The sequence below is a fragment of the Coffea arabica genome, chromosome 11c (assembly GCF_036785885.1).
Source record: "Coffea arabica cultivar ET-39 chromosome 11c, Coffea Arabica ET-39 HiFi, whole genome shotgun sequence".
In the NCBI taxonomy this organism is placed as follows: domain Eukaryota; kingdom Viridiplantae; phylum Streptophyta; class Magnoliopsida; order Gentianales; family Rubiaceae; genus Coffea; species Coffea arabica.
In genome coordinates, this window is record NC_092330.1 from 45,209,339 (window position 1) to 45,236,387 (window position 27,049).

Consider the following 27,049-nt stretch of genomic DNA (forward strand, 5'->3'; position numbering starts at 1 on the left):
AGATAAATAAAGATTGAAAGCCATATTTTATGTAAGGTTGTCTAATGCTTTAATAATCACGATTCTAATTGCTGTCAGCTGACTCCGGTTTTGTTTCTCAAAGTTACCAATATCCATTATTGAAGAAATGAAAAGCGAAAAAATTGTTGTGGGTTGGTTGGGAAGGGAATTGGTTATGCAGCGCCCTCAAAGGCAAAATAAAATAAAAATGAAAACTCGACGCAACGTGACAAACCCGCCATACGACGAAGTGATAACTTGTACGTATTCCCTACGCCTTACCAAGTAAAATTATATTCTCCTTATCGTCGTGTCTTTCTATTTCCTGTATACATAATACAAACTCTGTTTAGGTGTTCCCAAATAATAATAATAATAATAATAAAACCAACAGTTTTTCATACAGATTTTGGATTTCCAGAGTTCAGGCCGATCGGTGAACAAAATGGAGTCGCTGAATCAGCTGTCGTCTTCGCTGAATCGACTGAGAGCTTCGGTCAATGTTTCCTTATCGAACTACGAACCTCTCGCTTTGGTCGCCGCTCCCATTCTCACTCTGCTTCTGGCTCGACTGTTGCAATCATTTTTCGATGTTATTTCCGAGAACGGACTCAAAGCTACTATTCTAGGCTTCTTCATGAGCTGTGTCAAGTAATCTTTCAACTATTTCTTTTTCAATATTTGTTTGACTATTTTTCTTTTGTTATTCGGAGCTTGCTACATATGTTAATACCGATTTTGGTTTTTCTGTTCTAAATTTTGGTTATATTTGATACAGGCTAGTGCCTGGAGTAAAACGATACATCGATGCCGAAAAGCAAAAGGTGGTGTATATTGTATAATTCTTTATCCGTTATGATTTCATAATATATGCTTATTGACCTTTTTATATTATGTTTAACGGTTTTTGGAAATAAGTAAAGAATTTGAGCTTTAATTGGACAATGAAAAAGTAGCCAAAGAGAGAACAATCAATCAAAAAAGGAACAGAACTAAAGGTAGCGCCGGATGATGTTCTTTTATTATCAAATTTTCTGGTATAATAGTGCAAGTCTAACTGAATCTGCCACCACTGTAATCGATTCAAAAATGACATGACTGTGTGCAAAATTGAATGAGTAGATAGTGCCTTTCAGCAGTGGATTAGTAGTTCCCTGGTTGATGTCAATTACATAGAACGTTTGCTCTGGACAGAAACTTGTTGATTGTGTTGGACTCTTTTGGTACTTGTTTCTTATTTTTCTATTTTTTTCAAAATGCGTAATCCATTCCAAATTGTTCGAATATTTGCCTTCATCATTTTTCGTTCAAAAATTGTTTTACTATTCCAAATCTTTTTTTTAAGCAAATTTGAATTCCAGCTACAAATATGAATTTTATTAGTTACCAAAAGCTTCTTGTCTAGTGCTTTTCTTGGTCCACTTTATTATGTTTCTTTTTTCATATTAGTTGTAACTTGTAACTAACAATCTTACTCGGCTTACTGAGCTGCAGTTTTTGTTCATTTACTTTGCAGGTTGTGGATAAAATGCAAACTTCTGGTAAATCCAAAAGAGATGATTGGATAAGTGAGTTGCCACGGACACGACTGGGAGCTGGAGTTATCGAGAAAATGAAAGATGAGAAGCAAAAAGATGTGGTCTGGCAGGGCAGATGCTCTGGTACAGTGTATGTTCTTAGTTAATCATTGGCTAGGCATACTTTCAGGCACCTTTGAGACAGTGATTTTATTACTAGTAGCATGTTCTTGCAAGTAAAGGCTAACTTGATATGCTTGTGCAGCTATATTGGAGGAACTGAGCAGGAAGGACATTTTCCTTTGATAAATGAGGCATGTTCAATGTTAGTATGATAATGCAGTTGTTAATATTAAAAAGCCCATTCTATTAACTAGACAATAGGATAGTTTTGATCTGTAGCTAATGTATACAATGAACAAGCAATTCTAATTTCTGGTAAAACTTCCGGAATTATAGTGAAGGACCTTCTAGGGAAAGGTCACAGATTTGGCTTTGGATGTTTCATTGTCAGTTTTAGATGCTTTTCCATTCTCATTTATCAACCTTCAGCCTATTAAAATGGTGTCACTAATTTTTGTCTTTTGGCCTCTTGCTCTCGAGGTTCCTTTCAGGTTTGCACATACTAATCCACTGCATCTCGATGTATTCCCAAGTGTTGTAAGATTTGAAGCAGAGGTTGTTGCAATGACAGCTGCACTACTTGGAAGTAAGGAAAAGGCTTCTGGAGGGCAAATCTGTGGGAACATGACATCAGGTGGGACAGAAAGCATATTATTAGCGGTGAAATCATCTCGTGACTACATGAGAGCTAAGAAGGGAATCACTAAACCAGAAATGTATGTAGCTATACATAAGCTTTTCTTGCATAATTTTCATGAGCAAATTAATCACATCATGCATTTTACTTTGCGAACATAGGATAATACCAGTATCTGCCCACTCTGCGTATGACAAGGCTGCTCAATATTTCAAAATCAAGTTGTGGCGAGTCCCAGTAAACAAACAATTTCAAGCAGATGCCAGGGCTATAAGAAGACATATCAACAAAAACACTATAATGGTATTATTCTTAAGTAGGTCTGGTATGCCGTGCATTTAGCAATATTGGAGCAGAGTTTGTTTCTTTTCTCCCTAAAGCAATGTTATTTTACTATAGATCATGTCAGGTTTTGATGGTTTTGTGCAACTGTTGGCGATCAGATTTCATTTCACATTTTGCTGGCATCATTTAGAAGCGATAATTGCTAGTTTATCTTCATGTTATCTTTTGTCTGGTTTCCTAACTTTGTTACTTTTCAAGCGAACCTGAACTTGAAACTCATGAATTCACAGATTGTTGGATCAGCACCTGGCTTCCCTCATGGAATTATTGACCCAATTGAGGCATGTGATTCAGAGTACTCATTCTCCAATTCCTGAGAAATGGTTTTTGCTTCTCAGAATTCACCTCTTATAATCTCTCTCGCAGGAGCTTGGTGATTTAGCTTCTAGTTTTGGAATTTGTTTACATGTAGACCTCTGTCTGGGTGGCTTTGTACTACCTTTTGCTCGTAAACTTGGGTAAATATTCTGGACATTATCTGGCTCACTTTCTGCTATCTTTTGCTAATTATTAAATCATTCAAGTTACTTTGAAGTCTTGTGTTCTCCCTTCTTATCCTTAGGCTTCAAGCTGTTCTGTAGATCACCATTTCTCATATTCTCTTATATCTTATCCTTACATAGTTAGTTCTTCTTTTACTGAATATTTGTTCTCACAGGCTACAAAAATGAAATTTGCATGACAATAGCATTTTGAGGAGAAGGATCCTTCCTATTCTTGAAATTGTTTTGATGGCATCATGCTGTTTTTATGTCAATTAATGAAAAAGGAAGGAAAATAATACCAGCTTATACTGTTAAAACTGTTCTGTAATTTTTATTTATCACTGCTTTCATGGGCTCTCTAATATGTTGGTGAGAATAGGAATTGATCCAAAGCTACAATGAAAAGTATATGATAGCACTTGAAGTGGATGCTGCTAAAACATACTCTTAAACAACTGCATCCAAAATGTATTCAAGGAGTATTCATTACAAGATGCCTATGGTGTGGGTTTTAAACATTTTCATTAGATGCTGCAGTTGTTGTGTCATATGTGCCATTTATTTGGACAAATTACCAAGAGAAGAAGCTTATAATTGATAGTGGCTTTTAATTAATTATTTATTTTCATTTATTGATCTTTCTGCTTCATTTGTTCTCGGGGTTACGAAAATTATTTGTTTAATCCACTAAACTATCATGTTAATTTCTAGGTACCCTGTACCACCTTGTGATTTTTCTGTTCAAGGAGTGACCTCAATCTCAGTAGATGTACACAAATATGGTTTGGCTCCGAAAGGAACTAGTATAGTTCTGTACAGAAATCATGACATCAGAAAGGTAAGCAATTATTTGTCATCTCTCTACTTATACGCTATTCTCAAGAAGCATTTAAAATCGTTTGGAGTTTTCTTATGGTAGATTGAAAACCTATCAGAGATGAGTGCAGGCTCCTTTTTTCTTTGGAAGGTGTTTCTGCATGATTTTTCCCGTTCTTTTTAGTGGGTTTGGTGTTAAGAGTGTAGGGAGAGATATGGTCTTCCTCATCTGCTGGTTGATTCCTTTGTTATTGATTAGTCTCTTGCTACTGTAGTTATCATTGTCCAAAATGTCATAGTATCTCCATATTTTGGTGACAAGTATGGTAGAGATATAATGTTTGGAATTCAACCTCCCCCCTTACACGCATTAATAAGGTCATAAAACTACCTGTTTTCAGGTTCCCCTGTCTACATTCATCTATTCATTCGGCCTGTTGTGGAACCATTTTCAGCTGATCAGTTCAGTTTTGCTTTACTCATAAGTTGGAGTTCCTATGCTGGTCGTGCCAACAAACACGTCTTGGGCAGGATTGACTAACCTAATCTGTATTTTTTGCATAGACTGGTGCTCTGCTTTAGACCGGAGTGATGCCTTCAATTTTCTTGAAATGCTATAGTTCCAAGCTGATAATTGGAGAAGAAAGCAAAACTTTCATCTTAGTGAAACCTATTCTTCGCTTTTTTGAATTAAAGCTTTACCCAATTGAAAAATTAGAAGAAACTAGTAGCAATATTTAGAATCTTAGACATGATTAATAAGGATAAATGCACTTATAAATTGCAATCCACAATTCATTCATCAAATTGCATTAGTCATTCTGCGTACTACTGTTGATCTACAAGCTGATCATTATGGCTTAGCATGTCTAAATGACATATTCCACACATAGCTCAAGTTGCTGAACACATATCATCTTTTTTTTTTCCCTTCTAATTTCGATGGCTGCCTATTCTACTTTGCATATTTGCTAATGGGCCTGAATGTTGGGATGCTGAATCACGTGGCTTCTTGTATCTCTGATATAACAGCATCAATTTGTTGCTGGTGAGTTATAATTTCACAATGATCTATTTCTAATTTTTGAGCGGTCAAGCTAGGTGCATGCCATAACAAAACTTTTGTAATTTGATTTAATAAATGTTGAGCAGTCTCTGTGAGACTAGATTTCTGGAAAACAGGTCATTATTGGCATTCTTGCAACATCTGTTGGACATAAAAGGATTTGGGATTGTCTTAATTCTTGGCCAGTGAAATATGTTATCTGTATTTTAACTTGTGCCTAAACTCATGTCTGATGCTTCTGTATAAATTACTTTGACTGTCAGTTACTGAATGGTCTGGTGGGCTTTATGTCTCTCCAACGATTGCTGGGAGCAGGCCCGGAGGCTTGATTGCTGGAGCTTGGGCAGCAATGATGTCACTAGGAGTGGAAGGTACATCATAATTAATTACAATTTGCACTTGGTTGTCCAAATTTCTGTTTTGAACTTGTGGATTCTGAGCTCACAAGTTTCTTCCTCTCTTACAGGATACTTGGAAAACACAAGGGCTATAATGGAAGCTTCAAAGAGAATACAGAAGGGGTAGATACATGTTTCACTGGAAAGTTTTTGAGTATTTCAAATTAAGGACTGTCACATACCAATGTTTTATCAATGCAGAGTGCAGGAAATTCCCGAACTATTCATCATTGGAAGGCCTGATATGACCATTGTGGCCTTTGGATCTGATGTTGTGGACATCTTTGAAGTCAACGATATTATGTCATCAAAAGGTTGGCATCTAAATGCGCTGCAAAGACCTAATAGGTAAGCATCTTTTACTGATCGTGGATACATCATGATATTGGATTTTAGTCATCACATTTACCAATGGCAAGATAGTCACTCAACATGGCATCGTTATCATAATACGACATTTAATTACATGTAATAGTGCTTCTTACCATTTTGAGTACTCTACCCGGTTGCTCTGAAGAATTGTGTTTATTCATTTAGTGCTTTCTCAAATTCTTCTCCTGAGGTATTAACATTATGCTTCTTTGACAGCATTCATATATGTGTGACACTTCAGCATGTATGTGTTGTTGAGGACTTCTTGAAGGATCTCAGAGAATCTGTTCAAACTGTAAGTTCTTGCTTAGTCGAGAACACTAATTACCATATTTCTAATCAGACCATCGCAGTTGCATATCAGGATTGATTAACGTAATAGACATGCATAATTCATGATGGCGGCTCACAATTCATGTAACTTTTGCTGGTAAAAATGTAAACCTGGTCATGTCATGTCCTGTGCCATTCGGTGGAGGAATAATAACATGCTGAGGTTGAAAACAAAAGCTTTTGCAGTCAAAGTTAGGGAACTTCTAAGAAGTGCAGAGGGGGCTGAAGGTTGAGCCTCTTATGTCTCATTTTCTGAACCTTCATTTTGCGAGGCCTCAATCTGTTTTGGCCCTTAACTTTGGAGTTGTAATTTTGCCAACGCCATGAATTTTGAAGAAACACTAACAGTCATTCATGGAGTTTTTCCCATTTCAGGTAAAAGAAAATCCAGGTCCTATTAGTGGAGGGCTTGCTCCAATATATGGTGCGGCGGGAAAGATGCCAGATAGAGTAATGGTCAAGGATTTGTTGGTGGATTTCATGGATAGTTCATGCTAGTGGCATTCTTATCTTCCCGGTGGCGAAGCTTCCGTCTTATAATATTTCATAATTCTTTTGTAAAGGTTCGATGGAAGAAATAACCAGAATTGATTAGCAATACATGACGTGACATATTTCAGCTAGTTTTGGTGTTGTCTGGAAATCTTGTATGCTTGCAAAATCGCGCTATCAATTTTCTTCTTTAATTTTCGTGCAACAGACAATGGCAGTGCTTTTTCTGCGTTTTTATGATTTTGGGACGGACTTGCGCAGGAACTGCATGCCTCCAAGTAGAGGCATCCTTCACTACTTACCTTTTCTTGGGTGCTAAAGGAGGAGGGGGGGCCATAGAAATTCCTCATGTTTAAGTCTTAAGCAGAGCATCTCGCATGCTACAATCTTCTCCGAGAGACAGCACCGTTCACAAAGAAAGAGATTTTACCATCAGTAAAAAGTTTATGCACCGAAGACTCAGAGGATGTGCCCATTCTCAATTGACCAACATTGTGGACGGTAGTCATTTAGCTCATCTCGGGAAATCAAACCAACAGTTGTATTTGATTTGCAAAACCACAAACAATATATTATTGCACAAGACAACTTAATCCTTAAACAACTATTATTGGAGATGGAAATCAGGATCGAGATAACTTATTAGATTTTTGTTAAAGTGTCTCTCAGCTGAGCATTTACTTTGCATAGAATTTGAGAGTCGAAATCTTTACGACTGCAAGAACCTGGAATCCTGTATGCTTCCATTCCGAAATTCGTTAGACTTGTCAGATCACGGATTGCAGCTCCAGTCATAAATACTTTGTGTTATCATTTTTAGCGTGGCATGGACGTTATATAAAAAGCTAAATCAAAGGGGCTATAATATATATATATATATATATATATATATATATATATGTTTCTTCCGAAAAATCTACCAAGGATAGATTATGATCACATAATCACTTTCAATAACCTATACCAATTATTTCTTTTAATTAGAGCACATATGGCTATGCTTTTCCCACTAGGTCATAATATTATTCGATTCCGTATTAATAATCAAACATAGCTCTATCTATATTATTCTACTAATGGTTTATGAAAGAAAAGAGAATTCTCCCTGTTCATATCTTGCAAGAGATTTCAAAATCTTCCAAACTGATAACAATATCAGTATCGACATGGTCCAAAGACGATTAACCGTTTTTCAGAAAAAAGGAATTTTCAATCATTTTATCCAAAATCCTCCCAACTAACTTAACTAATTAGTGACTTTAATAATCATCTATAAATAACATTACTCAACAGTAGTGCCAAAAAAAAATGCAAATGCAATCGTACTTCACTTTTTTTTAGAGTAATCTTATATACACTAACAGTGTATACACTATCATGGTTGAATGCAAAATTTAGGTTTCAAATTCAAATTCGAATTATGTATCATATATCCAATGGTGCGAGTAGATACATTGTCGGTGTATAGAAAATTAATTCTTTTTTTCATAATAGCATTTCCATAATTTTTTATTATATAATTTAATAAATGAAAAGTACATGATAAAAATGATAGTAGGAGTGTCATTATAAAATACGTTGAGTGTGATTACACATATATGTGTGTGGGTGCACGCATGCATGCATGCATAGTTAAGTATAACTCACTTTGTACATTTTTCCAACTTTCACCGACCAAGTGGAGATTACCTAGAGAAATAAAAAAAGTCGCCAGTCGAGAATTGAATTGAATTTCTCCGGCGAAGTTGTTAAATCTTCTATAGAAAGAATGACAAGGAGAAAAACTCTGCTATCTAGTCATGGCAGTAATAACGTCAACTTTTTCAATGCCTTCACGCAATCCACTAGTTATGTTAAGTTGCCATGCAATGGCATTGATCATCTCCAATACTATTGCATGGCAACTTAACATATTTAGCAATTCTTCGAAGATTCTGATTCTCAAAAATTCACCAATTATTTTCATTCCTTCTAAGTGCACCAATAATATGGAAGTTTTCTATGCATATTACCCCAAAAAACTTTTCCCCTCCCCGTATCTCCTGCACAGAAAGAAACTTTTCGATCTTCTCCTTCCCCATAGCAGAAAATTCTTGCGAGAGAGTTTTTGAGCAATGGAAGAAAACCAAACAATTTCCAGCATACTTATGCTCCCATGGCTTGCTCATGGGCATGTCTCCCCTTACTTAGAACTTGCCAAGAAACTGACCGCCAGAAACTTCAACATCTATTTGTGCTCTACCCCCATTAACCTCAGTTCAATCAGGTCAAAAATAAGCCCAAAGTTTGGTAAATCAATCCAACTCATTGAACTCAATCTCCCCACATTGCCTAACCTTCCCCCTCAGTACCACACCACTAATGGTCTCCCTCCACATCTCATGGTCACTCTCAAGGAGGCTTTTGAGATGGCTAGTCCTAACTTCTGCAAGATCCTGAGGACTCTAATGCCCGACTTGCTCATATATGATCTTCTTCAGCCGTGGGCTCCAGAGGCTGCATCATATTATAATATCCCTGCCGTTGAGTTTATTACTTGTAGCGCGACCATGACTTCGTGCATGCTGCATTTCTTCCAGACTCCAGGTATCCAATTCCCTTATTCTTCCACGATTTTTTTTCGCGATTATGAGTCTGCTATAGCTAACAAATTGCTTGAGCGCGATGGAGATGCAAATAGAGTGGCTCAATGCATCGAACGATCTTCTAAAGTCCTTCTAATCAAGAGTTTTAAGGAGATTGAAGGCAAATATAACGATTACGTTTCTTGCTTATCTGGGAAGAAAGTAGTTCCTGTTGGCCCTCTTGTTCAAGACCCCGTACATGACAATGAAGATTCGACAATTATGGAATGGCTGAACACAAAAGGAAAGTATTCAACAGTTTTTGTTTCTTTTGGCAGCGAATATTTTCTGTCCAAGGAAGATTTGGAAGGCGTTGCCCATGGTTTAGAGCTTAGCAGTCTTAACTTTGTATGGGTTGTTAGGTTTCCAAAGGGAGAGAATATTATAGTCGAAGAAGCCTTGCCAAAAGGCTTTCTCAAGAGGGTTGGGGAGAGGGGAAAAATTGTGAATGGATGGGCACCCCAAGCAAAAATATTGAACCATTCTAGCATTGGAGGTTTTGTGAGTCATTGTGGTTGGAATTCAGTTTTGGAGGGCATGAGATTTGGGGTTCCAATCATAGCGGTGCCTATGCACCTTGACCAACCGGTTAATGCTCGGTTACTTGAAGAGGTTGGAGCGGGTATGGAGGTTGTCCGAGGATCAACTGGGAAGATTCATGGGGAAGACATGGCTGAAATCATCAACCAGGTGGTGAAGGGGCCAAGAGGAGAACCCGTCAGGAAGAAGGCAAGAGATTTGCGAGAGAAACTTGAATTAAAAGGAGATGAAGAGATTGATGAGGTGGTGAAGGAGTTGGTCCAACTCTGTTTGACGAAGGACAAGAGCAACGGTCTGCACCAGCCAATACAGTAGTACTTTATAGTTTTTAGTTTTGGCTTAAATTTTGCATTCTGTCAGTGTTTTGATATGATGGTAATTAAGCACTTAGGATCCTCGGTGACATGTTTTCTATGTCAATCTAATGTCACCAATAGTATTGCGCCAAGTGTCATGTTATTATTTATACTTGTGTTAAACCAAACCAAGTTGAATTATTAAAAAATTAAAGTGTAAATAATAATAAGACACTTGACGCAACACTATTGGTGGCATTGGATTGACATAGAAAACATGTCACCGAGGATCCCAAGTGGGTAATTAAGTTACTACGACTCGTTACCATCAAGTTTGTTACTTTTACAGTTTATTTTTCCCTCTCATTAACCAGTTCGTTACCTCGCTTGTGCTGCTATGATATACGCTACTAATCATTCATTAATCAAGGCTACTTACTATTAAAAGTTTGTGTGCTTCTTAATGTCGGACAAACTTGTGGGAGGGACATCTGCCATTTGTTTTGTAGGAATGGAGGAATTTTTTTGAGATGGTTGGATGGATCATGGTCCATAGCAAAACACATTTGCAACTTCAACGGGAAACCACGCTTTCTTTTTTTTTAATGTATTAGTGCTTTGGATATACAAGTAATTTGTATTAAATCTTGGAAAAAACTAATTCCTCGGTAGAGATTTATGTTTACTTAGATGTATTAAAATTGAAGTACGAATGACAAGTTTTCTAATGAGATCGGTAGTTGATGGATCCGAACTGAACTCTAGGGCCGATTTTTTTTTTTTTTTGTTTTTCTTTTTAGATAAACATGTTTTGGTTTTAGGCTGGTAAATTAGGAGTAAGGTACTACTGATACTGCTAGCACCAAAAAAATAGAAATGAACAAATAAAAAATGTTAGTAGTGCTGCAATCGTTGCTCTATTTTCTTCACTCTCTCTCTTTTTCTTTTTTTTTTTTTTCCAGGGACAAAAAAAAAATCAAAGAAAATAAAAGATGTACGTAAAGTTTATTCCTGTAAAGCTTATGTTTGACTGTTTGGTCAACTGGGATTTATTCATATTTATTCATATGACCAGATGATATTCTATTAATTGTCTACACCATTAATCATTACATTAATTTGAGCAGTGTTCACGAGCATGATTCCAGGCAGAAAACGTTGTTCGTTGGCTAAGAGTAATCCATCGACATAATTCAGACAATATATTCGTGGCAACATATATATATATATATATATATATATATATGTATATATATATATGCGCATGAGATGGGGTTTGCTCATTTTATTTTAACCATTATCTCAAACTTATCAGGCAAAATAACCCACTCTATAGGTATGGGTAATTACAAAGCCAAGCTCACAATCGTGGATCAAGAAAAATAACAATCAAAGTACTTGCTACTTAATTGAGAGAGTACTTTTAAACACACACACACACACACACACAACCATTTTGGCATCCTGTAGGTTTAATGCGAGCCACACTTTGAAATTGCTGCCTGCTTCTGTTTCAGAGCTCCAGCACCAGGTCTACAAAGGTAACAAAAACAAAACCTTTGCGTATGAGACATTAGATTCATGATAATCATCATATCACGTTCTTGGCATCTTAATTACGCGTGTATATGACAAAAAATACGCATAAATTAAAAGTCTTTGTTATTTTGTGCATAACTCATAAGTTTAGTGTTTATCTTACCCAGAAGTTTTAAGAGTTTTGTCACAAATCGAAGTGCTTATTAGTCAAATATATAACCGGAAAAGTCAATTTAGTGTGTGAAAAAAAGTATAGCTATTTTTTTTTCCCAGAGTATTCTTTAAGGGTATTATATGGAATGTATACTACATAAGTAATACACGGATATAATACTGAGTTTTTTACTCTCGGGGGCTCCTAGTACAGTTATACTATTTCTCTGCTAATGGTAACTCAATTCTTGGAAAGCAACTAATTAAACAAGAATAGTTTTTTTCAAAAAAAATAATTTGTGCATCCAAGGAGATCTGGCTAAGCCCATCAGGATTTGTATGAATATCCTACGTACTACTTACAGTCTGAATCTGTTTTAATCCAGTGTTCGCCAGTGCCAAGAGGATTGCCACCATTGAGTGAGAGTTGGGGTGGGTTTGACTGGCTCTTGAAGCGTCTTAGGCGTTCCTTTGAGAGGGGCTGGTATGGGGTTATTATGATGTCTTCATCCGTATCCTCCGGGCCTCCAATGATATATGGCCTCTTGTAGCTCCCGCCACTTCTTTCCCCAACCTGGCTTGGCGGCTTCTTAGACTTCTTGGCAGCTGCCGAGCTTTCAGGGTGGACTTTCCTGTGGAAAAGATGGAGGATCTGCACATATTTCAGCATTAGGAAGCTACATTTTGTTAGAATTTATGGAAATAAACATTTGCAAACAAAAGTTCACCCTTATATTGGTTCAGCCTTTCTTTCTTAAGGCTTAACTTAGATGTACAATACACCATTTTAACTAGCAATCTACTCCTTTCCTGTTCCAACACAAATCGAAGTCTAACATGTCAGTTTGAACTTGAGCGATTCAGAAATCATGTGAAAGGCTCAATTCTTTTGGTTTTGCTCCACTTTATGGTAAGGATTTAATTTGATTAAGAGCCAAGAGATGAAAGTGCAGGATGATCAAGGCTCTATGATTTATTTTCGTGAGAAAAAAGACCCACCTTGTGCAGTTTGGTTTCAGCTGAAGCAGAATCAGTTGTTCCTCCAGAAGCCGCAATGCAGTTCCGATTAGGATGGAGTATTTTTCTCTTTAGCATCTTCTTGACAAGAAGAACTGCAGACTTATCGGATTCCTTGTCCGGTTTCTTTTCAGCTGCTCTTTCAGGTTTTGCTCCAGAGATATCCTCTGCTTGTTTTGTTTTCAGGAAGAGCTCTCCAAGCGACACCCTACTTTCTTTCTTTGCAGTAGTAGTACTTGTTGTTATTGTTGTTGTTGTCGTTGTTTCTGGAAATCCAATTGCTGATCCAAGAAGATAGCTTTGCAGTGGACAGACAATTGTCCCATTCCCATTGGCATCTGTGCTTTCCGTAGGCTTGCCCCCAAGTGTAATTGCGCTACAATGACTGCTCCTTCCTGCACTGACATGACTGTTCCTTCCAGTGCTCACGTGGCTGTTCCTCCCAGTGCTGACATGGCTGTTTCTTCCTGATGAGAGATTACAAATTTCATCGGCTCCCAGCACCTTCTCCAATTCATCATTGATCAGCCTCAACTCATTTTCGGTCACTTCAGTTTCTTTCTCCATTATGTTCTCCACAGAGATGGAAAATGTTGGCGTTGAAGGGTCAGCAGTGACTGGGTCTGTCCCCAGGGTACCAATTGCAAGGAAGCCATGGAAGAACTCAGAAAGTGCAGCCGATGTCTCTTCTCCAATATCATCACCATCAGTCCTAGCAGCATCAGTACTGGCAGATGATTTTCGAAGTTGGTTGTCCCTTTGTCCTCTGATTAATGGTTTAGTGCAATAGTTTGGCTTTGAAGGGTATTGTACGTCATCCAGTGACGGCTGCCCTGTAAGACAAGCACAAGAATTCCCTGACAGGAGAAATATGTAGAGTAACTAGGACGCTAGCAGGCTAATCAGGTGCAATACGTTGCTTGATTTACCAGGAATTGCACAATTGTGATTGTCTTGTTAGCCATCATCATTCATTTCGTGCACTCATTAACAGTTCAAGCTCGACAATGTTTGAGTTATTCAAGATCTTTGTTAATTGAGGATCACCAATCAAATCACCTTCTGGTTTGTTCTTTGCTAATTGCCATTAAATTAAGTAACGTAACAAAAACTGAAGAAGTTATATATGTTTCAACAAAACGAAGTTCCTGATTCACAAATGAGTATATAGATTCAAGATTACGTGTTGTTCCATAAATTTGAGACTCCGACTCACCAATTAAGAAGAACTAAACCACAGACTTTGAAATACATGATCACTTACCGATGGAAAAATCTTTGAAGGGCTCATTGCTATTCTGCCGGAACTTACGATGCATCCAACCTAGTAACTGCCATGAAAATACCGCAGATAACCGGCAAGTTTCAGATGAATTAGGTAACTGTGGCTATTTAAGTTCAACGCAACAAAATTAAGTGGAACTGACCTTCATCTTTTGGTGTCTCTCAGAGCTAAATGTATGGTAAAATAGAAGTGTGTGGTTAGTTTGCCGTTATATATAGAGACTACAAAATTGTCAAACCGGTTTCTGAAGCCTAAATCGATGCAAGAAATTGGCGGGTTCAGAAAAACAGGAAGAAAAAAACAAAGCTTGGGCTGACTTTTAGTGTTGTTAATTTACTTCATTCTCGGGCACGGTAAGTTCATATTAGCGTTTATCTCCCACTCATGTGCGTAGATTTGCTGATTTATGATTACTGATTTGCCATACTATTCAGCATTGCTTGGTGTTTATCTTGGACTGGGTGAAATTATCTCCATAATCTGTGAATGATGGGTGGTTCTGGCGCATGCACGTTTCGTTGCAACACTTGATCATGCTCTTCATTTGCATGAAACAAGTGATTTAATTATTGGTTTCACCCACTTCTTAGGTTCAATTAAGACCATAAACAGCCAGAAATCAAAGTATGAATGGAATTTTAGATGACGCCAATGGGTCAAACACTATCTGTTAAATTGTATCTTCTTCATCTCTTCATGAGGAATAAGAAGCCAGGCTGACGCGTGCTTACAATGTTTTGTCTTATGAACAAAGCATAGAGCTGCTCTACATAACCCATGCTTTATCAATCGTTCATCATGAATGTAGAATAACAAATCAATCGATCACGCCAAAAGAAAAATGTTTGATCATTGATCAATAGACGCGATGAAAGCGATCCCAAGTCTGATGGTATCATATGCCAAACGTAAAAATGGAGCTTGATCTATTTGATCTTGTATGCTCAAAAATCACATACATTATGAAATTACCTTTTTGTTGAAAAAGAAAACGCCAGCCACTACTAAGCTAATCAAGAAGCAGCAGCTGAAGTAACTCAAGTCCTTGTTTACAACTCTGATACGGATTGCTCTTTTTTTCCCTTGCTAGATTAAACTTTCCCTGGAACTTTAAACTACAGGCCATGAGCTGATGGGATCTGTGCGAGGTGAACGACAGTAGAAGCTGGCCTTTTGTGTCTGTTCTATTGCTAATGAAAGGTAAAATAGAGGTATCGGTGTGAAATATATGCATATAGCTGGAGTGGAGCCAGTTTCAAATCAGATTGTGATTGACATAATCCTCCAGTTCTTTTTACATAAATATCGGGCAATTAAGGATGTCCATCTGCGTTTCCTTCTATCAATTCAGTAGTTAAGTCTTGATCGAACTCAAAATGATTTAACTGGTGACAACAAATTTGATCAATCCACAGGGGATATGGTTGGCTAGCATCAAGCCGTCAACTTCTTCAACGTGCCCCGCAGATAAAGAGTGCAACACCGATTAATGGGAGTGCCACCAGATAAACAAGGAGAAAACGGTGTTAGCTTAGAGACAACTTTGATGAGAACAAACATTTTCACATGTGCATGCTCAATAGTTTCACCGGAAATACGTCTCCAAATGTTTATATATGGATGTCTTGTTTCTACGTAGGAAAGGAAAGAGAAAAAGAGAGAGAGCCGAAAACCAAATTTCTCAAGTTTTGTGGCATTGGTGGAGTTGAAACCTATATAAATAAAATTAATTAAAAATTGTGTTTTGGTAGATCCGAGAACCACACATTTGACAAAACAAAGACATAGCAACTGAATTTATATATAGCCTGATGCTTGAAGAATTAAAGAACCAAAGAAAGAAATTTCGATTGAATGCTCGAATTTTTATTTTTTATTTTTTAATAACGCATGAATGCTCTTCCCATTTAAAAGCATGCGAGCAGAATGAATTCGCAAGCTACAGATGTTTCATCGACGGCGACTTACACAGATCTCAAACCCCCCCCCCCGCCCCTTCCCCTGCCCGCTCACCCCCCGCCCTCCGAAAAAAAAAAAAATCTTAGTCATCGATGATGGTCTTGGATATATAGAGTTCCATGGTCCCTTGATGAGCATGCGAGTAACTACTCCATGCTGCCAGGGCGACAGGTAGCTAGCAGAAGCCCATTTGATCTGCTGCCGAAATTCTTTGTACTAAAACCCGCACGCATATTTGAACCACGTAGGATGTCTCTTGCTCATGTCATTATCAAACAGTACTTACTCGGAAAAACGCATTCAACAGGTTAAGAGGCTAGAAGATAGTACATTCATACGAGTCTAGTACGCATAATTAAAAGATCCGGTCTCCTTTCTGGAGAGCACTTGAGATTCGGTCGAAAGCATTGTTTGATTGAGACCCTCAAAGGGCAAATGCGGTTTGATGATCGATGCCCACTAAGCCAATAACACTAGGGTACTGCATCCATCGATCATAAGTTAAAAAGAGTGAGTCTGCATAACACCCTGAACCTGAAGAATTTGTAGAGAGAGAGGCCTGCACCAATTATTGGAGAATTGAATAGTAAATAAGGCAGTAATGATATGGCATTGCTGCATTACAAGTTGAAATGATTTGGGTGATAAATATGTTACGCAGATGTAACAACAGCCACGTCGCACTTGCTCCTGCCTGCATATTATCGGATCGTCCCTGCGGTTGTGGTTTCTAGTTCTTCAGTACGTGGATTTTCGACGGCATCTCAACCTCAAAATTGTAACTGCATTTTACAATTTTATTTATTCATTCATGTGACCGACATTCATAAGGTTTGCGGTTTTGGGTAGACACATTTAGTGTGTACGACCACTCCTATTACTTGGCCCTGGAGGGAAATGCAAGTTCACGTCGTGTCTTGGCCGCAGGACTTGTGGTTCATGGTTTTCCAGCATTTTAATTCGTAGAAATTAAGGATTGAAATAGTTTTTAGCACTTCTGTAAGTAAGTGCCAAAACTACGTAATGCTGCCTGAGTAGTAGAAGTGGTATTAATTTAGCCACAAAAAAAAAAAAAAAAAAAGAAGAAGAAGGTACCGAAGTATTGATGACAAATTAACATCATTTTTTAGCAATAACAAATACTGCTGCTGTTTCTAAATCTTCAGTAAGTTGATTAGGCATTCTGAAGCTCATCTCCCCTTGTAGCAGTAGCACAGCTTAGCCAAACCGGATGGTATCCCTGAAAGTACAAATTTTCTTCCCCGTTTCTAATGCTACAGGAAATTCCATAGAACAAGTGGTGATGAACATGACCACGTCATTACGCTAGCATCCACAAAAAAAAAAAATAATAATAATAACGTTTCATCAGAAAACAAATGAAAGAGAAAAGTTTCTGATCCTGTTAAGGGAGCGTCAAACGCCAAAAAAAGGAGAGGAGAGGAGGGGAGGAGACAAAGGAGAAATCCCAAAAGGGTAATTCCACGGCTCTGTTGGGCTCCAACTCGGCGGACTGAATTCTGATAGGTCCGTCCGTACAGAAAGAGAGGGAGGGATAGAGAGAGGTGTTGTGCCTCTGCGTCAATAACTTGAAACTTCGGCTGGTCTTGTTTGGGTGGATTATGGCTGTGGGAACTCAGAATCGTGGGCTGCCAAGTCTTGAGGAAAACAAGCATGGCTTTTGTTGACTTTTGGATCCCTCTTTTGCATGCATGAGGTTCCATGGAAGATGCAATGTCACTGCCACTTGGACTTGCAACGTCATGACCACCCAGTTTTAAGCTCACCGGCCATTAAAACTGATTGAGTGTCTTTTATTTGCAGTGAAAATTTTCAATGGACGTGTCAAAATATTCTTTTAGTCCAGTGGCACAATTTTTTTTGTATTTCTTTCCTGCAGTGTATAATGGAATAAGTTATAAGAATGTTGTCGTGACTCGTGATCAGAGAAAAAAAAAAAAAAAAAAAAAAGAATTGCTACGTCAACTTTTATACTCTCGAGTATGGACAAGAAATTTACTTGAGCAAGACCTGACATATAATTGGCAGGCATCCTAGCAGCTTCTCCACGTCTTTTTGGGGGATGTTTGTATAAACTAAATTGTTTGCATACCAACTTCACCCAAAATAAATATTTAAAAAAAAAGGTAAAAACGAAAGGCGGGCAGAGATGTTTACAAAATGTATCCTTAAAACTCAATTGTTAAATGCAAAAGTCGGAATGCAGTGGTCTTTTAATTAATATAATATTAACCTTATTTACTAGATACAAAACCTAATTGATACTCTCATAAAAGTTGATAATATAGTCTCAGAGCATATTGAATAATTCTAGAAAAAGCACAGTCAAGAGGACCCAAAACCCATGACCGCCGTGAAGTAGAACCAAATTATTTGTCATACATTGTACTCTCTCCGTCCCACTCTGATAGTTCTATTTTTTTTTTCACACAGTTTAAGAAAAAATAGTTAATTTTGTTGGAAAGGTAAATTTAAATTGCTATTTTCCTAAAATACCCTCACCTTAAATATGGTACAACTTTATTGGAACTTGAATTGATGGTAAAAAAAGAATCAACTCTCATTACATAGGATAGGTTTATAATAACAACTACTTACATTGAATAAGGGTATTTTAGAAAAATTAAAATACAACTACATTCTTCAATTGGAAAGTGGACTATAATTTGGGACAGATGAAAAAGGAATACAAGACTATCAAAATGGAACGGAGGGAGTATTTGATATTCCCATCTCGAAAATATCCTAAATTATGGATGTTAGCCAAGTGGAACCAAAACTGTCCAGCCAAGTGGCAAGGACGGTTGACGAGATACTGAGAAAGATGAGGCAGGGTGAAAAGAGAAAGACGGGAAAAAATTGAAAACACCCGCCCGCCTACGTTAATGCTGGGAGATGTATCCGCACCCTTAAAAAAAAGGGGGGGGGGAAGTTGTGGAAATCTCTCGTGAGGTTTCTGACAGTAGCACTCACCTCCCTTTTGATTTAAGAAATTGCATTGACCACCCCTGAACTTAAGGAATCTGTTGTAGATTCTGTCCAAACTAGAAAGAGTCTCGTTAAAAAATTGTTTTAAGGAATGAGATGAGAAATTTGTGCCAGATTTTTCCTTCATCTTGTTTGCCTAATAGTATTAGCAAAGGAAGAACAAATCCTATTAAGGATCAATAGATTTCAGGGGGTATAAGTGCAAACCATTTCCAATGCACCTGCAACAGCTTAAGCAGCAGGTAAATGTAATGACTAATTAAACGGTTAAATGAGATTTGAACTTGCACGAGCTTATAAATGAGGTCTGGTTTAGCAATATACTTCTACAGCTGGTTTTGTCGGTAACACATCTGGTTTCCTTGACTTTAGTTTGGTAGTTGGAAGTGAAGTGTTGTAGAAAAAAGCATGGCTGCTTCCAGCCACAGGGGAGAATCATAGAACTCTCTAACATCCTTCACGATAAGGAACAAATATTGCACCTACAATCAAGTTTTTTTTTTTTTTTTTTTTGGATGCAAAATGCAAGTATTTCCAATGGTATGATGGTCCCGAAAAAGAACATTCACAGCAACAATACTACAATCTCAACAACAACTGCCTTCTTCCTCAATAATCAAAAGGAAATGCCAGTTGCAGTGGCAAGGGCAGGAGCTCTAAATGTAGCAGTCAACATACTTTTCCACTATCAATTTTTTTATAAGGTAGTTTAATTAGTTACTCAATTTGTTTAATTAGTAATTAATTAGCTTATTTGCTTCATCAATTTGTTAACAAGCAACATTCATTCTTTTGTAAAATTCATTCAACAGATAATCACAAATAATTGGGGTAGCTAGGTAAATTCATACAATCTTTTGATAGGAATAGGCCCCAATTAGTTCCTATGGGAGGTTAGTGATATTTTATAAATTATAGGGGAGGTGAGGGCTACTGAAAGAAACCTCAGGGAAGAGGTTTCCGCAATTATCCAAAAAAAAAAAAAAAAAAAAAAAAGTTTCTAGCGCTCCATCCTCTCATTCACTTAAAAAAAGACACCCTGAATTAGATTGAGGAAAGGACTAGGACTGAGCCTGGCAACTAATATAGATCCCGTTTGACAAATGAATTTTTTTGATGTTTATCTAAAATTTTATTGTAAAAGCTGTAAAAAAAATTTATAAAGTGTGTAAAATTTTTAAATATTTTGAAGTATATAATTTAAAATTTTTGAGAACTTTTTTGAAATTATTATAACTATAATTGTTAAAAAATTTATAGCAGATAAACTTGACCAAAAATTATTTACCAAATATGCCCATAAAACTTGTTCAAACTTGGCATAAAATTACCGTGCATTGCGATTTCCAGATGGTTTTTTTTTTTTTTTTTATTAGTATTATTAATGACTGAGGGACTACCTTTGTTGTGACCGCAAAGCCCAAAACGTCCAATCTGAACATTACCAACTGCTGGGCCGCTCCTCAATATTCTGTTGATGGACAATAATTCGAGATGCCTTCTGTAGGCCCCCAACCAACCGCTACACGTAGCCATCCATATCAATATGCACTTATTTATTACTACTGCTTCAACGTCATCAAGTGCTGCCCCCATTAACACTCCTTCTGTATTGTATTCCATCTCTGTAGAGCAAAGTATGCAATCATTCATTCTGTGTTTGCATACTCAAATTTTTACGAATATCATTTTATTTTTATCATAAAAATGCATTTCAACAATTTTTAAATCGCGGATACATCATATTACCCCCCCAAAAAAAAAAAAAGAAAGAAAGTACTAGCAATTATTTTTAATAATAATATTCCATCCAAACACACTACTGAGTCACTAGTACCATCTCTTTGTTGAACAACAATTACCACTCTTAGACTGTACCCAGCCAGGTGGAATAGAAGACTGAACCCAGCCAGGTAGGCTACCCGTACAAAATGTGGGGATAAATGCACGAGAAAATATTTTTTTTTTCAGCTCTTGGGCCGGTTCAAGAAAGAATTTGGAGTAAATGAGGTTGACATCGATCGCTGGATTCAGAATTGTGTGATGCCCTAATTTCTGTCCCTCACAAGACAAAGCATACAAAACAGTGGGGGATAATCTTTGTCCCACACAATTCAATTTATGCAAATTTGGCTACTCTTTATGGGACTGCATCTGCAGAGGTGTCAGTAACGAGCGAACAAAAAGGATAGGGACCAAGGCCAGTTGAATTATCCTTTTATATATACGTATCCTTATATATATATATATATATATATATATATATATATATACATATGTAAAAGAGGATAATCAATGAGGGTGCATCCATAGGAATTTTTGGGTTGGAAATGAAAATGGTGAAAGAATTTTACCAAACAGCAGGCAGCAAGTAATCAGGATCATTAACTTTTCCAATTTCCACGCTAAAAAGGGTAAAGGGCAGAGGGGAAAGGGAGACCGCCACCAAACAGGCAATAATTAATACAGTAGCCTTATAGTAACATTTTATAATAATACGAGGGTACATAGATTGAACCACCGGCGTTGCTCCAGCCGTGAGTCGTGTGAAAAGAGGGCTCGTACAGCTCCTTTTTTGAGAGTTTTTAAAGAAAAATTACTATAACAATTTTTAGGATGTGATGTCTAAATTGCATTTTTTTTGAAAAGTTTTTAAAGAAAAATTACTATAGCACTTTTTTAGATTATGATATACGTGAAGTGAAAATGTGATTAAAAATTGTGTAGAATAAAATTTACGAGGAAAAAAAAAAAGATGAAATTTGCCTGTGCAAAGACACAATTCAAGCTGCCCTTTGCTTCCCAACTTGTGCTATTACCAAATCTAGTAGGCAAAGGTGCTAATCCGGTAATATTGCGACGAAAATATAGGAGTGAATTCACAACTACTCCCTCAATTTCATTTTGATAGATTCATATAATTTAATAATAGTTAGTTAATTTTGTTAGAATAATAAATCTAACTCACTAGCATCTTTCTAAAATATTCTTACATTAAATGGAGTATGGCTAATTAGCTCCGTATTGACAACTTGCATTAAACCGAGGACTACTTATATGAAGGATCAGGGCCCAAATGATAGTCAGGAAAATTAATGAGCGTGCTTGGACAGTGATTATTTGGCTAAAAATTATTTGCTTGCAACACAGATATAATTTTTAACAAATATTTTTATCTGTTCAATCATTTTTTTTAATCTCGCATACATTATATCATAAAAAAGTGTTACAAGAATTATTTCAAATACTTCCTCCGTCCCACTTTATTAGTCTTGTTTTCCTTTTTCGTCCGTCCCAAATTATAGTCCACTTTCCCATTAAGAAATGTAGTAATCTTTCAAATTGTCTAAAATACCCTTATTAAATATCTTGTTATTAATACATTGTTATTAAATACTAACCCACTACATTGAATACATTGAGTTTTTCCAATACATTGAATACATTGACTACATTGATTAGCATAAGGGTATTTTAGGAAATTATTAATCTAAATTTATGTTTCCAACCAAATTAATTACACTTTCTTAATCTGTGTGAAAAAAAGACCAAAACTAAGAAAACGGGACGGAGGGAGTAATATTTATTTCACATGATATAACTCACTTCTAACAACTTATAAATATAAAATAAAATTTTATGAGTCCCAGACACGCGCACGTGACGTTAAAATCGATGTGCAATTTGAATCTTCGATTTTATTTTGGTCAAATCACGGCCAGAGGTCAACCTGTAGTGCCCGCCGCCTCGTCCTTTTTCATCACCTGTGAGAATAATTTCAGGTGTTCATATTTTCAAAATCCAGGTGGCAAAATTTTAGGCCTGCTTTCCACGCGTCACAGTGTTGTATGTTAATCGTGATTGTCCACCATCGAGGACAAAAAAGAATTCATGATGATTGTCCACAGGGAGCCCCAAAAAGTGAGGCGGATGCTGGTGCTTTAGCGGATTGAGAGATTGGCTCTGGTCTCCATCATCGTCTCCTCTCCCCAGTTTCAACACCGGAAAAGCCCCTAGTCAAGCCTTTTTGCGCTGCTGCCTACAACTTGCGTGTGTATTTTTTTTTATTACCCAAACCAATCGCAGGAAGGAATCAGAACACACAGCGCCAAAAAGGGCAGCGTGTGTGTCAAACTAACCATTTGGATAAAGCCATCTTCCTCACTCACTGGGCCGCCCCACCCTCCCCTTGAGTACTAATAATGCACCCACTGTAGCGTACGCATAAATTATTGTTACCGTATCCAATAATGCTGTCTCGGTGTCAACAGCCAACAGCTAACCGGACGGAAGGACCTCTCCATCAAAACCCAGAAAAAAAACTACCAGTCGAGTAGTGTAGTGTAGTGTAATTTCCAGTCCCATCAATCACGATACTAGCACTGGTAGGAGAGTGTATCTGCATTTTTCTTGATCCTGTCTTCCGAAGAAACTAAGCTGGTCTAGTCACCCACATTACTTACTTACATCTGCAGCCAGTAGGGAGCTCAGCGAACGAGCTTTTACTTGGGATGGTGTGGTGTAGTATATCTGCGCATTTTGCCACATATTTGTCTGCTCCCTCTCTCTCGAAATTTCTCAAGAACCAAAAAGATCTATCAGAATCATTAATTGACACCACTTTCTTCTTCTTCCCTTGCGAAGTACTAAGTAATAGTTAACTCTCCAAAATTCCACAAATTTTTTTTTTTTTTTAGCCACGATACATTTGTATAACCTACTCTATCCTAATCTAGGGGAGGGGAAGCCTAAGGAGGCTGTTGTAGGGGCTAGCGGATATACAGACCCAACTACTCTATCCTAATCTAGGGGAGGGAGAGCCTAAGGAGGCTGTTGTAGGGGCTAGCGGGTATACAGACCAAACTAGACCAAGAGAGTACTATGGCACAATTTTTGAATTTTTTTCGCTATTGGTGAGATTTGAACCCTCACTGACAGTCCAAAGAGGGACTTAAGTCCCTCTCTGGTGGCCGCTGAGCCATTGGCCAGTGGTTCCCAAAATTCCACATTCGAGTTCCTAATAGTACAATCAATCAGTGATGATGATGATGATGATGATGATGATGATGCAGAGAGAAAATTCATCAAATGTGTATTATTTGTAAAATTACCAAATCCAAACGCTGAGCTCCTCAAGTTAAGGGCAGCAGCAAATAGCAATAAATGCCATTTTACATGTTCAAACTCTCGAGTCAATTATTGGGCCTCCCATGTTTATTAATCATTATGGTATAAAGAATAATATTTATGGCATTAATCATTAGTCATTACCCGTAAAAAGAAATATCCCAAACTATTTACTATGATTCTACACCCAAACTGTTGTGTATGCCAAGGGGAAAAAGAAAACACAAATTTAAAAAAAATATTAGTTCCATTACTTTTCCTTTATTTGCGAGCTCCTTCAGAACAGGAGGAAGAATGGAAAGAGCCGAAATTGAATGGCATTTTTATTACTGCTGTAACTTCGAAAGCTTTGTAAAATACCAACTCTGTTCTTGAATGGCTTCAAACTAAGATTTTAATGACATCTAAAATTGATCATCCCATTTCCATCTTAAACTCCCAAAATATTAAAATCTCCTTTTTTTTTTTTTTTTTTTACCCTTTCTTTTCTCTTCTTTTTTCCTATTCTATCCTCAACCCCCAAACTAGCCATACATAACTACTAGTATTACTTTTTGGCCACCAAATAAAATAATCCATATGTAATACGGAGGAGTACGTTGGCTGCTGCTAGGCCACCCTGAACTCACAATTAAAAGTGTGCAAATTATAACACCCAAAAAGCAAAAAATTGACAGGAGAAGCACAGAAACGTCACATTTCATTGGCCCATCAAAAGTACCTATTATGTCTTCACCAACATTTTCGTAATGCTTAGCTACTAAGCAAAGACTTCAATGCACAAGAAGGACTGAAAACAGGTATGCAAGCAGAGTCCATGATGAAGTAGTCCACCTAAGTAGCGAGTACTAATAATAATAATTATTGATTACTCAAAGAAGCAGTAGCAGCAGCTAAAACTTGAAATTTCCTGCGGAGAAAAACAGAAAAGAGAATTCAGCCACATTTCCATTTGCAACCGGGAAAAATTATTAATATGATTCTTGGCCAGCCCAAGAACACACCACTTTAGCTCAGATTCTTGTTAAGTAGTAGCAGTAGTATTTTGACAAGAGAATAAACAAATGGCTCGTGAAAGGAGGAGCATCTTTTTACTAAAGTCCGAAAATTTTTATATACTCGACTCGAGAAGGAATTTTGCCTACCACATTTCCTTTTCCTCGAAATAATAATCATAATAGAAAAGAAGAAGAGATTTCTTCCTCCTCCTTTTTCTTTTCTTTATACATTCGGACTCCAAAGACTCCATAAACGCGAATTCAGCAGTCCCAACACATCCGGCAACACTTTTCTAGCTAGTCCTTTGTGGTTGCTCGCCGGCGCCGCTCCTCTCACAATTATAGCCGTCTCCGGCGCAGCCTCCGTCACCACATCCTCCTCCTCCTCTTTTACCACTATCAGGGCCGCCGCTGCCGCTTCACCAGTATCTCCACTCTCAGGCACCAATACCCCAGCTGATGACTCCGGCGAGAAAGCCTCATCTTGCGGCACAGAAGAGCTACTCTCTTGAATCTCCGGCGATCCATTTCCTGCTTCGGGCAGCGGAAAATCCACTAATTTCTGAGTCCCACGCCGGCCCATTTTGTCTCTTCTCTTGTTCTTCCCCTTCTTGGACTGCTCGCCGTTATTCAAGTGCTCCTCGAAGGCTTCTATGGCTTGGTGGATAAGCTCCCGGTTAGGTGAAGAATCCCACCTAAACCAGTAGCTAGTGTAACAATCAAAGCACTCGCAGTCAAACAAAGGAGTAGTTTTGTGGAGGTGGGCACCGGTATTTGCTGATTTTTTGGAGTTTTTCTTGGATTTTTCATCGACAAGAGCTGATGGGTTGGTAGTCTTGATGGACCTAGTGATCATGTAAGCCAATACTTCGCGGTCCTCGAGAGAAAGGACTGCTGCTATAGCAAGAATAGCAGCAGGCAAGAGTTTTAGAACAGATAAAGCATCTTTGTTGTTGTGGTGGGAGGAATGAGACGAAGAGGAGGAAGAAGATGACGGGGAAGGATGGACTTTACCCTTGTTCCGCATTTTCACATTTCTCTCTTTTTTGGCCAAAAAAGATCTAAAGGGTATCACGGAAACGATATGGTCATAGATGGTAAAAGGGCTATGTAGAGAGAGAAAGGCTTTTTGGGTTGGGGGATTGAGGGGGTTTTGTGGTGGGAAGGGGCAGAGGGGAAGGCGATAGGGGTGGGGTCGGGGGTGCTGGAGGAAGGTAGGGTTTGATTTTCTTGATGGCCACGGTAGACCAGAGAGAGAAACGAGAAGGAAGGGGAGTCCTGGGAGATCGAGCGTGGGGCTACAATTTCTTATATAGTGTTAGGTTTGGACCGGGGCTTGGTTGGTAAAAACAATAATGTACACTTTTCGGTGCTAAAAGCACTGCTGTTGAAGCGTTTGATGAGTATCATTCAATGAAACTAGGAGTGGAAAATTTTTTTTTTTTGTTGAATTCGCCAAAGTTTGGACCCTGTTTTTGGAGTGTTTTTTAAAAATTAGTTTTTTAAATATAATAATTTTTTTAAAATAATCTAAAAATTAGTTTAAATTTTTTAAATATTTTAAAAACTCTTCTACTTTTAAATATTTCAAAGTATTTTCTAAATATATTCTAAAATATATTTTAAAAACTTTACTACAGCAAAATTTTTCAAAAACACCTCCAAAAATAACTAATTTTAGAATAATTTTTGTGTTTTAAAAATAAAATATTAAATTTAATTATTTAATCCTATATTATGAAGTAAATAAGGATATAAGTACATTTAAAAATTTAAAATTACATACTATTCAATAAAATAAGTATATATTAAAATATGTAATTCAAATAATATACTTAAAAATATATTATTAGGTAAAAAACTTATTTTTTATTAAGTTATCACAACTCCAAATAGTCCCAAGTTCCGACCCTGCGTT

At 37.4% G+C, this 27,049-nt stretch overlaps 4 protein-coding genes across 7 annotated transcripts; 2 read left to right on the forward strand and 2 right to left on the reverse strand.

Moving 5' to 3' along the window:
* Window positions 1–302: 302 nt before the first annotated feature.
* On the forward strand, window positions 303–6,715 carry LOC113716741 (sphingosine-1-phosphate lyase). 3 transcript variants are annotated; one of them, XM_027241160.2, is made up of 15 exons: window positions 303–651; window positions 779–824; window positions 1,517–1,668; window positions 1,783–1,842; window positions 2,132–2,356; window positions 2,439–2,580; window positions 2,853–2,903; window positions 2,989–3,080; window positions 3,819–3,945; window positions 4,956–4,971; window positions 5,253–5,360; window positions 5,456–5,510; window positions 5,589–5,735; window positions 5,976–6,054; window positions 6,468–6,715. In XM_027241160.2, exons 1-15 carry the CDS (start codon window positions 446–448, stop codon window positions 6,588–6,590), a joined length of 1,629 nt encoding a protein of 542 aa, XP_027096961.1. In that variant the 5' UTR covers window positions 303–445; the 3' UTR covers window positions 6,591–6,715. The 3 variants fall into 3 exon arrangements, with proteins under 3 accessions (XP_027096961.1, XP_071926594.1, XP_071926595.1); XM_072070493.1 differs by lacking the exon at window positions 1,783–1,842; XM_072070494.1 differs by lacking the exon at window positions 5,976–6,054 and having other exon boundaries at window positions 6,468–6,532.
* A 1,983-nt stretch (window positions 6,716–8,698) lies between these two features.
* On the forward strand, window positions 8,699–10,063 carry LOC113716297 (UDP-glucosyltransferase 29-like). Its single transcript, XM_027240578.1, has one exon. The coding sequence runs from the start codon at window positions 8,699–8,701 to the stop codon at window positions 10,061–10,063; it is 1,365 nt and encodes a 454-aa protein (XP_027096379.1).
* A 1,435-nt stretch (window positions 10,064–11,498) lies between these two features.
* LOC113715539 (protein LAZY 1-like) lies at window positions 11,499–14,246 on the reverse strand. 2 transcript variants are annotated; one of them, XM_027239767.2, is made up of 5 exons: window positions 14,181–14,246; window positions 14,018–14,084; window positions 12,736–13,610; window positions 12,100–12,388; window positions 11,499–11,577 (listed from the first exon to the last, which is right to left on the reverse strand). In XM_027239767.2, exons 1-5 carry the CDS (start codon window positions 14,184–14,186, stop codon window positions 11,558–11,560), a joined length of 1,257 nt encoding a protein of 418 aa, XP_027095568.1. In that variant the 5' UTR covers window positions 14,187–14,246; the 3' UTR covers window positions 11,499–11,557. The 2 variants fall into 2 exon arrangements, with proteins under 2 accessions (XP_027095568.1, XP_027095569.1); XM_027239768.2 differs by having other exon boundaries at window positions 12,736–13,586; window positions 14,181–14,243.
* Window positions 14,247–24,803: 10,557 nt separating this feature from the next.
* LOC113715644 (uncharacterized) lies at window positions 24,804–26,389 on the reverse strand. The gene is made up of 2 exons (XM_027239912.2): window positions 25,279–26,389; window positions 24,804–25,043 (listed from the first exon to the last, which is right to left on the reverse strand). The coding sequence occupies exon 1, from the start codon at window positions 26,156–26,158 to the stop codon at window positions 25,355–25,357; it is 804 nt and encodes a 267-aa protein (XP_027095713.1). The 5' UTR covers window positions 26,159–26,389; the 3' UTR covers window positions 24,804–25,043; window positions 25,279–25,354.
* Between the last annotated feature and the right edge of the window lie 660 nt (window positions 26,390–27,049).

What these genes read in the sequence shown, in the direction of transcription:
- LOC113715644 (XM_027239912.2), bottom strand. Translation starts at nt 26,158, where the DNA reads ATGCGGAACAAGGGTAAAGTCCATCCTTCCCCGTCATCTTCTTCCTCC.
- LOC113716297 (XM_027240578.1), top strand. Translation starts at nt 8,699, where the DNA reads ATGGAAGAAAACCAAACAATTTCCAGCATACTTATGCTCCCATGGCTT.
- LOC113716741 (XM_027241160.2), top strand. Translation starts at nt 446, where the DNA reads ATGGAGTCGCTGAATCAGCTGTCGTCTTCGCTGAATCGACTGAGAGCT. An exon ending in TTCTTCATGAGCTGTGTCAA is followed by an intron (nt 652 to 778) that starts GTAATCTTTCAA and finishes TATTTGATACAG; the next exon opens with GCTAGTGCCTGGAGTAAAAC. An exon ending in TCAACAAAAACACTATAATG is followed by an intron (nt 2,581 to 2,852) that starts GTATTATTCTTA and finishes ATGAATTCACAG; the next exon opens with ATTGTTGGATCAGCACCTGG.
- LOC113715539 (XM_027239767.2), bottom strand. An exon ending in CTGAAACCAAACTGCACAAG is followed by an intron (nt 12,389 to 12,735) that starts GTGGGTCTTTTT and finishes AAATATGTGCAG; the next exon opens with ATCCTCCATCTTTTCCACAG. An exon ending in GATTAAAACAGATTCAGACT is followed by an intron (nt 11,578 to 12,099) that starts GTAAGTAGTACG and finishes TTACCTTTGTAG; the next exon opens with ACCTGGTGCTGGAGCTCTGA.